The sequence below is a fragment of the Olea europaea genome, chromosome 10, assembly GCF_002742605.1.
Source record: "Olea europaea var. sylvestris chromosome 10, O_europaea_v1, whole genome shotgun sequence".
In the NCBI taxonomy this organism is placed as follows: domain Eukaryota; kingdom Viridiplantae; phylum Streptophyta; class Magnoliopsida; order Lamiales; family Oleaceae; genus Olea; species Olea europaea.
The window spans coordinates 13672813-13683380 of NC_036246.1; the positions used below are offsets into that span (position 1 = coordinate 13672813).

The window sequence follows — 10568 nt, forward strand, 5'->3', positions numbered from 1 at the left end:
CAAAAAATTGCCCCCCCCCCCCCACCCAACCAAAAAATAAAAAATAAAAAAATAATGGATGTCATACAGGTGCTTAATTATAGTGCAACTACCATAAAGTCGTGCATGAAACACCTACCTCTCACAACACAACCATACCAAATGGATGATCCTCGTCCCACTTGAACATCTCCAACGATTGAGGCACTTGGGGCAATAAACGCATCCTTATCGACAACAGGAGCTTTGTCGAATATGTTCATTAGAGTTCGATGCGTAGACACTAAATAAATATGCATTAAATTAAAGAACATAAAAAATACAGAATAAGAAAGGAACAAAATATTCAAAGTTAACTACAAAGGAATCTAGCCATAAAAATTTGCTATGCGTGTACTTCAGAGGTACCTCAGGCATGTCAGAAAAATTCTGAGGTAGTAAATTCTAGGTGGAACTTGCAAAGTATACAGCTTTGTGGTAATAACTACACCTCAAGATCATGAGTCACACATTTTGTGCTTGCTCTCACCTACGGTGGTGAAGCTTTAGTTGGAATGAGTTTAGCTCTTGAGTGTTATAGCTATTCATCACAGCTGAAGCATCAACATTCTTAATGTTTTAAATTCTCACAAATATCCCACTTCAAAAACGCGGTCAAGAATAAGTTATACTAAACTCTAGCAAACGAATTACTGTAGATCCTAACGTGATTCTTGTTTTACGACTAAGTGCCAACTACATAAAAGAAAACAAAATCTTTATCCAACAAAACCACAAAGCTGAGTTTGATGCTCCTACAAATGTAAAGTTCAGTACGACAGATTATCAAGCCATGTAATGCAAGCTTTTTAGAAGTGATTGCTTAAGTTATTTGTATTTTTAACACTTTAATTGTGAAAGAGAGATACTTCAAGTACCTTTAACAATGGATATGCACCTGATACTTTATAGTGCATATACCAAAGAAGTATATCCAAACTGATCCATTGTATAAGTACTTCAAACTGAACTGAGTCTATTTCCATGAACACCATTTTACCATACATGAAACAAAATATACAAGAAGGAACATTTTATTATGTCCTCGGTATCCTAATATTAGGAAATTTAATGGTCGTGCAAAAATGGCAATACCTTTTCCTGTCCAAGTCTACATATACGTATATGTCACAAATGTCAGTTTCTTATATAATGGGAAAATTGCAGCCACACTTTTGGGTGGACTGGGAAATGGGTGCCATTCTATTTTTTTTTAAACGGGTAACCAAACTTGTAATTACCTAGCAACTAGGTTCCTTCTAAGCAAGGGTGGGCAAAATTACCTAAAACAGATAGAACCAGACCTGAACTGCATGTTCGATATGGTTCTGAAAAAAAATAATAAAATAAAATAAAATGAATCAGCTAGTTTGAGCCCGTTCTCAGTTTTCTCATTGAAACATTCAAACTGAAAAAAGAACTGACTCATCGAAATAGGTTCCATATCATCATAGTCATTAAGCCTACTACTAATGTAAATCACTCTAAATATCTCTCTCCCTATCTCCAAATCTTTTTTTCTTCTACTAAGATATTCAAGGCTGTTAGTTGCCAAGGACAACTAATTCACCATCAAGATGAGTGTCTCTAAGGATGAGGACGGATAGCCAACCAGATTTCATTTCTATGGCAAGCGAGTAAATAACAAGCATTTCTCTGGTTGTGATATGGAAGTTATTATAAACATAATTGGTGTGTGAGTGTAACTCTTCTCTATTTTATCCTATGAAGTTCACTTGAAGAAATCTCATTCTTTTCTCAACCGATTTATTCCCAAGTCTCAGATCTATGCATCTCTCTCACCCCAGCAACTCACCCTTTTCTGGGTGTCAGGTACGTGTTTATGAGTAGCTCATTATATCAAATCTAGGAATTCTTCCTGCTTAATTCATTTCTGAAATGTTTTTGGTTCTTTCGTTTGGAAAAATTTCACTTTTCGTATACTGCAACTGTGCAACATATGCTTTAAACAGATTCCACTCAACAAGACCGAACCAGAAACAAGTGACTCGGGTTCTTGTCCTTCAACCAAACAGAGTGATTCTGTTTGAGAAAACACAATGAAACTGGTTTGGTTGAGCATTCCATATCGAACTGTACCGGGCCAGGCATACTTCTAAGGCATTAAAGCCATTGAAAGTCAATGCTAACCTCATATCCCAATAAATAAAAGCTATAAATGAAAATCCCTCCTAAATCTCCACCATCCATGAATAACCAAAGAGCGAAGCAAAGCTAATTAACCATAAGCCAATGTCCCAATTTCATTCCCTTATCTTTTACGCATTCTAAACTGTCCATTCCAGCGTCCATATTCCCCAAACTAATTTCAGCATCTCCATATTTAAGCCTTTGTTGAAAACATTCTATAGCATTATTGTTGATTTTTATATAACAGCTGAGTCTTTATTATCCTGAATTAATATCATTTCCTAAAAATTAACATGTACCTCATTAACACGAGCAAAGAGTTCATGTTTACCCTTTCTTTCTTTCTTTATCTCTCTTTTTTGCCTCTTTATAAATTCTGTCCTGTTCTTTCCAACAGTAGAGCACAAAATGAAAAGAGCCCCAAAAAAATTTATTTGAGCCCTTCTTTCCCTGAGCAGCTCAAACCTAATTGACACCTCTAACATCAATTTTTGCAGCTCTAAACAAGCAATTACCACGATTACGACATTAATTTGTAAACCGTAACGAGTACATTTAACCATCAGATTATTCATAACTCATGGCATCTCTTATTATACGCTTTCGCATTTTTCACCGAAGTTTCTAAAGACAAACCTACTTCCGGTTTCTATTTCAGTATAATGTTCCCTTCTTTTCAACGGAAGTTTAATTTTTAAGACAACCCACATATCATTTTCTTATCCCATTTTTACTCAACAAATTACCGCAATTGAAGAGTTTAAATATTAAGCCCCACAACAATTTACATTCTCACTAAAATACATTAACACATAAAAGTTGATCAAAAACTAAAATCAGGAAATACAGGATCTGCGATTTTTAAGGGGGGAAAATTAGAAAAAAGGCCGTACGTTGTTCTTGGAAGTAGTAATTTCCTTGGAGGCGACAGCCGAGACGATCCATTGCTTGACCCGTCTCTCGAATCCAAAATCCCAAGGTGTAAACTGCTCTCCCCAGACTCCCCATTTCAACTTTACGTCTACTTCTTCCTCTGATTGTTGATTGATCAGCTTATAATCTCCCGCTTTGGATGGAAAATAAATAAGAGGCCTTTTTAGCTGCTTCGTGCAATTTGATAATTGGAGACTGGAGATGGTATGATTACTGGGGCATTGGGCGCAGGCCGCAGGGTCGTCACTTGCGAAGGACCTGAAAGGGTATATTTGGCATTAAAAAATGTTTTTACACATTAACAACACGAATAATTAACTAGCATATTCACGCCACAACCTTATTCCTTATATATTTTAATTAGATTTTTAATATTTGTTCATTATAACAATTATGTACCTAATAATTTTTATGTCATTTTTATCCTCAAGCATTCTATATAAGTTCACACATTTTGTATTTGATAACAATTTTATGTTTGAAAATTCGATGAAATAACTTATTTTTCCATCATATTTTTAAAAATAAATAAATAAATAATGCGAAAAAATATTTTTCCCTCATTTCAAAGCATGAAAACAAAATATTTTGATATATATCATTGTCAACAAGGACAAGATGTACTAATTAGTGAAAGATTGAAAATAAAAATTTTAAGAAAAAAATGTTAAGAAAATATTTGGTATAATGAGCAAAGATTGAGGAGATGTAACCAATAAAAAATGTGGTTTCAATATAATCGCTCTAACAATTTTGTTTGTGAAGTTTTTTAATATGAAATTTATTTTTTAGAGAATGATTTTTTTTTTTATCCAGGTATTCACCTTACAGTGACTAAATCTTGGAGTCTACACCTTGGCCCCTCAAGTTGCAGACAGGTTAAACCGCAGGTTGTGTCCCAAACTGACCAGTGCTCAAGAGCCCCCCCAACTGATCTGCCAAAGTGCCAAGCAAGTCGTTTCCCATCTTTGCACCTTGCCTTCCAGTAGAGCTCCTACCTTTCAGGATAAATCCTGCCTTCTAGGAGAATATCTGCCTTTCAAGAACCTTCCAAGAATTGAACTCACGACCTATGATTCGCCAGCCTTGAAGTGCCCTCATCTTTGCCAGTTGGGATGTGCCCTGGGAGCTTTTTTAGTGAATGTTTGATATGATGGAATGATGTTGAAATAAAGTTACGCCTTTGTTTGGTTCAGTTAAATAAAATTGTTTAAAATTTTTAAATCAAAATCAACAGTTGATTCTACCCATATATGTTATGGGATTCACAACTTTTCCACTACTTATCCATTAATTTATATCAAAATATATTAAAAATCTTGTTTTTATTTAAACCAAATCGGGACAGTCATACCATATTTTTCATTAATTGCACCACATTTTTTTTTATGATGGGGAAACTCGTAACCGCTACCATTTGAATGCGCACTGGATAAACCTCAGGTTGACGCAATAATTTGTAAAATCACGCCAGCCATGTAAACCGCACTAGACAAGCCCATGTGTGACAAGCTCAACCAATAAATTATTGGTAGGGGGAATCGAACTCGTGATCAAAGGCATCTGCGCTCACCTATTTCACCAACTCGACCACTCCATGAGGGGTTAATTACACCACATTTTAATTGTACGAAACGTCAATAACATTTATTCATTAATTTTTATCCTCAATTGACACAAGTTGTCCCTTTGAGACGATGTGTCATCAAAAATAATTAAGATGTATTTATATCTTTCACATATTCAAATAAGCCAAAATATATCATACTTAGGAAGGCCTTCCTCGCTACAAGAAACTTGACCTTGAGCTTAGTGCAATTTTAAAAATTAACAACAATGATGTTAGCACGATGAATGGTGAGCCTTGTTGTATGCATACGTGTAGAGGAAAGACTAATTAATGCACATAAGTGTTCAACAAGATACTTGAGCTTGGGTTGACCTTTATCGAAAGTCGCAATGATATTCCAATTGATCGAGGAAACCTTCTCTCATCTTATTGAGGCGAGTCCATAAGACCTCGCAACGACAAGGCTAACTCGTAAGATCTCATCTTATTGAGATAAGCATATAAGATCTCTCAACGACGAAGCTAAACCATAAGACCTCACATTATTAATGCGAGCTCCTAAACCTCACAACAAGGGAGACTATTGGTATAAGAATACCCCATTAGCAAGACATTATTACTACTAAACATGCTATAATATCATTTTTAGTACTGAACGCATACAACACCATCTACATTATCATTGACATGCACGCATAATGGATCATCTATATACATATATATTGCAACATATGCATCATATTTTCATTCTTACTATTCATTTTCATCTTTATGTACAAAGCCTGCTCTTCAGCGGCACAATACAAAAGCCTGCTCTTCAGCAATATAAAGCCCACTCTTTAGCAGCACAGTTCGTTTGTAAATGCTGCAACACTTAGACAAAGCCCCTCTTTAGTTGCATAAAGCCTTCTCTTCAACAATACAATCTAAGGTTGTAAATGCTGCAACACTTAAACAAATCCCACTATTCAACGGCATAAAAAGCCTACTCTTTAACAGTACGATCCAAGATTATAAGAGCTACAAAGACAAAAGTCCAATATTCTTAGTCCTCTCCCAAGTCCGTTTTGTTGCAAGCCCCCTCATGGCGAACTCTTCACTCTTTGGCAGTTGGGTACATAACTAGGACATCATTGCAAATTTTGTGGTTGCTTTCCACCTCAGTGTTCACCTAAAGGCAGCTTAAGCAAATAGAAGAAGTCAAATAACTCTATATGAATGACCTCAAAACGTGCAGACCCTACTTTAGAATTGGAAAGAGAATTCTATAACAAAATCTGACTTGGAAAAGGCTAGAGACACTGATCAAACCTCATTCCTAAACCAATTCGTGACCGATCAATAATTTGAGCTAGAAAATAAAGGTCAGAACTTTAATGATGTAAATGTCCAGACCTTTCGCATCATTTGTTGGTGTCTAACTCACAAACCAACTCAGACTTACCTTAATTTAAGAATGAGAGCTTGTGAATATTCAATGGTCACTTCAAAGAGGGTGGGCTAAAAGATCATCAAGTCAGCTCAACCTATGAGCTTTACAAGTTAGGTTAGCTTAGCTATATCTGTTGTCATTGAGAAAAATATCATCATTGCTTTATTACCACTTGTGCCTTATCCATGACATCATTGACTCCCATATGATCGTTCCTATAACAAAACATGGCATTCATGACGATTGTGCCTTATATTCAACCAACCAGAAGCTTGCAATAGTTACTCACCACTTCGACATCATCATAAGCTAACCTCAAAAGGACCAATCAAGAGTTAAGGCATGGCAATAGCACACAATTCAAGAAAGGTGTTCGTGCGAAACCTGCAAGTGTACGGATCTGTTGACAAGTAATATATTTAGTGAGTTGCAAGTATTGTCCCACATGAAATAAATTTCAATTCAAAATTACTATTCATATATGAAATTCAAATTATGTAAAACAAAAGAGATATTTCAATTTAATCTAAAAAAGCAATAAAAGTTTAGTTTTTATTAAATTATGAATGATTGTATTGGATTTTGATTCTACCTATTGTTATCTATTTTAATTTTTGATTTATAAGCTAGTTTCATTCATGCATTCATGACAATTGATAAAGCTATGGTATATATTTTCTTTTTCAAGACAAATTAAATCTATACTAATCATGACCCGAATATATTCCTAATCTAAATTCAAATGGTTAAAATGCATTAATGTTTAGATTATCTATATGATTGCACACGTGATGAATGTTATTCCTAACATCTATTTCACATATGTTAAATTTACAGAGTTATAAATTTATTGTGAGTCTCCCAACATTACAACAAGCAACTAATTATCTAATCGATGGTCAATCAGTTAAATAATGCAATGTGTATGCAAAATTAATCAAGAAACACAAGAATTAAACTAAACTACTAATTTTTAATTAGAAATAAATAATAAATAGGGTTTATCTTTGTCTAATACAAAAGCGGATCTAGCTCAACATATTAATATATAAATTACAAGAAGAATAATAAAAAAATATCACCTGGATCATAAAAGAATACAAAAGATGTTGATCTTTACTTCCAAAATTGAATTCTTCAAAATCTTGATGTAATTAAGCTTCAATTTCTTGCTATGACTTTGATCTCCTCTCTTAAGATATAGTAATTTGCTCGTTCTTGATGAATTTGATAAACCTATTGTGTATGAAGAGGCAAGAGAGAGATTCCTTTCATTTCTGCCCACATCTTGTTTTCACATGGCGAAATTAGGTTAAAATTCACGTCCAAATTATCTTCTAAAAGAGTTTTAATCAAATAAGAAAAGTTACGCGCCTGATTTTGTCTTTGTACAGCCTTTAGTATTTTGGTCATAATGTTTTCTTTTGGTGTCCGATTGAGGTAATTAAAGTGCGTAGAAAAGTTAATTCAAAGAGATACAATTCTTTCAGAAATAAAATTTTTTCAATTCTAAAGTTTGCTATCCAACAAATGGGTCTCAAATTGATTAAAAATCTGGAAGATATCGTATGTGATTGAAAGTCGATTTATGGTAATATTCCTATTCCTTTTTTACTTCAATTTGTATTCAATTGATTCCTATCAATTTTCAAAGTATCTTTTGTGGTCCAAATCAACCAATGGATATTTACGCATTGGACCCCATACATTGTATTTCTTTTATTTTTGCTCATTTTTCGTTCATTTCTTCCAATTTTATCAATTTGCATTGAGTTCAACCTAACAAACATAATTAAACTATAACACATTCAAATCACTAACAAATACTCCAATTTACTGGTTTGGATAAGTGTACAAAATGCACTTATCAAAAGACATATGCAATTGTATATAATTCAAGGAAAGCATTGTAGATAACTTTATTTTTGGAGGCCAATTGACTGTTTTGGGAGCCTATAAATATGACCAAATGGTTCCCCAAGGGAAGAGGTAAGGACATAAAATAAACAATCTATGAGCTTTCTTTTTAATACAAATTTCCTCATTTTATACTATTCCAGCAATTTATCTGATATAAATCATCAATTAAGTTGACCGAGATTAGCCTAGGCCTCTTTTTTTATTTATTTATTTACTTCAACAGGCTTTTAGAGCATATTTATTGCAATTTCAGCAATGTATATAATTGTAAAAATAACAAGATTTTAAGACATGGTCACTATTTCAGGCCATTTTCAGTGCTGCATGTCACCATGGCCGAAAAGGCCACAGGAAATAAGGCAGCATTGTAGATGATATATGGGGTTAATTATTGTGTTTAAATTAATTATTGTTTGAAAAATTATAAAGAAAATTATTGTATTCGGATGGTTATGCAATCAAATTAATAAAATATATTACTAAAAATTTAATAATTCATATAACACTGGCATAGACATGGACACGCAAAAAGACATTATGGTCATTGTTGAGTTGAGCCGTAAAGAAAAATGTCGAATTCTTATTTTTCTTCGGATGGGTGTCATTGATTTCAGAAACGTCTCCTTGTGATATATCTACCAACAATCTAAAAGTTGATGACAATGGTTATGCAAGTTCATATCTTTTTGGAATGATCTCTAGTAGGGCTAGCAAAATGTCCGAACCGAACCAAACCAAATCAAAATTGAACCGTGCAATTTTTCTTTAGTTAAATACCCGGGCGGGTATCTGAGTCGAGATCGACGAATTTGGTTTAGTTTTCAATTCTAGATCAAGAACCGAAAAATCGAATAAGAAACGAATCTTTCTAAATTTTGTATTTTTTTATATTGGATAAATCAAATTATTTTATTTTTTCTAAATAAATTAGCAAATTAACTAATTTTTTTTTGCAATGAAATGGGTTGGGTTCGGGTTATAATTTCCTATTTTTTGTCGGGTCGGGTAGGTTGGATTATGGGTTACCCTTTCAACCCGAACCCAACCCGCCCAACCCTACCCATATAGAAAACTAATATAAAAACGGTGGTGCTAGTGGTACACAGGGGTGTACCTAAGCGTGTACACCCCCCTCACATGGAGTGTGGGATCCACCCGAATAAAAAACATTTATTCGAGTGGACCCCACACCCCATGTGAGGGGGATGTACACCCTTAGGTACATTCTATTATGTACCACTAGCATTTTTCATATAAAAAAGACCTTGAAAAGTGAAAACAACAAATTCCCTCCCATTCTCATTTCAGCTTAAAGAAAACCCCCGTCTCCTCAAATCTATCACAAGAAATCCTAAACGCAGCTTTTTTCTTCCGCCTCTCTTGCTGCCAGTAGACACCGTCGATTTCCCACTTTACCGTCCAGAGCCAAGGGACCTAAGCATGTAACGGTAGATCTCTTTTTCTAACCAAGGTCAGTGTGTTTTTCTTTCTTTTTTTTTTTTTTTAACCTAGATTAACTTTTTCATATAGTATTTGAAAATGAAGTTATGACTTTTATTCTTGCTTCTGCTATTCTTAATAATTTATATGTTTTGTAATATTTTTTTCTGGCTTATTTGGATGAATTTCTATGGTTGTGAGGAATTAGGTGGTGCGAAAAAGATGGAAAACATAAATAAATAAAAAAATTCCAACCATTAATATAGGTTTTAGTTTGATTCTTGCATTCTCTCTTGGGTGTATATGCAATCAATTTAAATTTTTCTCAAAGTTCTGTCGAAGCATTAATAATCTGAAGATTTTAAAGACCTTGTAGAAAAATTACCAATTGATTATACTTTATTACTTTAGTAAGTTTGGGCACTTATTGGTAATCATAGTTCCATTTCAATTTTATGATTCTTGGAAGACCACAGTTGGAGTTTATGCTTGATTTTGCTTACTTTTCCTCTTCAAAAATGAAGAAAACATAGTCTATGTTTGGACATTAATAAAAAAAAGTTTACTCTGTTCAATTTATGGTGCTTCTATTTGGAATAAAGATCTATTTTGGTGGATACATTCTTCTAAACTGTGCTATTCTGTTCCACATTGTTTGTGCAGGATTTAATCAAGTCGCTAGTTAAGGTGATATCGATTTTGAATACTCAAATGGAAGACCAAAAAAGCCTAAAGAAAGGTTACAATTATGGAATCATTTCACTAAGATACTTGGTGGAGAAAGAGCAAAATGTAATTATTGTGGGAGAACATTTAAGGCTATTTCTACTTTTGGAACTTCTACCATGTAGAAGCATTTAAAAGCTTGTTATGTTTATAAGAACACTACGGTTAATGACAAACAAGCAATACTGACTCGAGAATACAATGATGGAGGTATTATGGCTATGGTGTTTGATAAAGAAAAGTGTAGAAAAGCATTGGTTAAGATGATTATTTTGATGAATTGCCTTTTTCCTTTGTGGAAGGTGTGGGCTTTAAGAAATTTGTACAGTAACTTTGTCTTAGATTTGAGGTTCCTTCTTGAAGAATGATTACTAGATA

The 10568-nt window shown here is 33.8% G+C and overlaps 1 protein-coding gene across 1 annotated transcript in view; it reads right to left on the reverse strand.

Moving 5' to 3' along the window:
- The window catches only part of LOC111401314 (gamma carbonic anhydrase 1, mitochondrial-like), a 5467-nt gene extending 2117 nt beyond the window's left edge, over window positions 1–3350 (reverse strand). Inside the window, exons 1-2 of the mRNA XM_023029003.1 lie at window positions 3063–3350; window positions 119–262 (exon numbers count right to left, since the gene is read on the reverse strand). Of these exons, the coding sequence (XP_022884771.1) occupies window positions 119–262; window positions 3063–3177 (259 nt within the window). The 5' untranslated portion in view covers window positions 3178–3350. The remainder of the gene's footprint in view (window positions 1–118; window positions 263–3062) is intronic.
- Between the last annotated feature and the right edge of the window lie 7218 nt (window positions 3351–10568).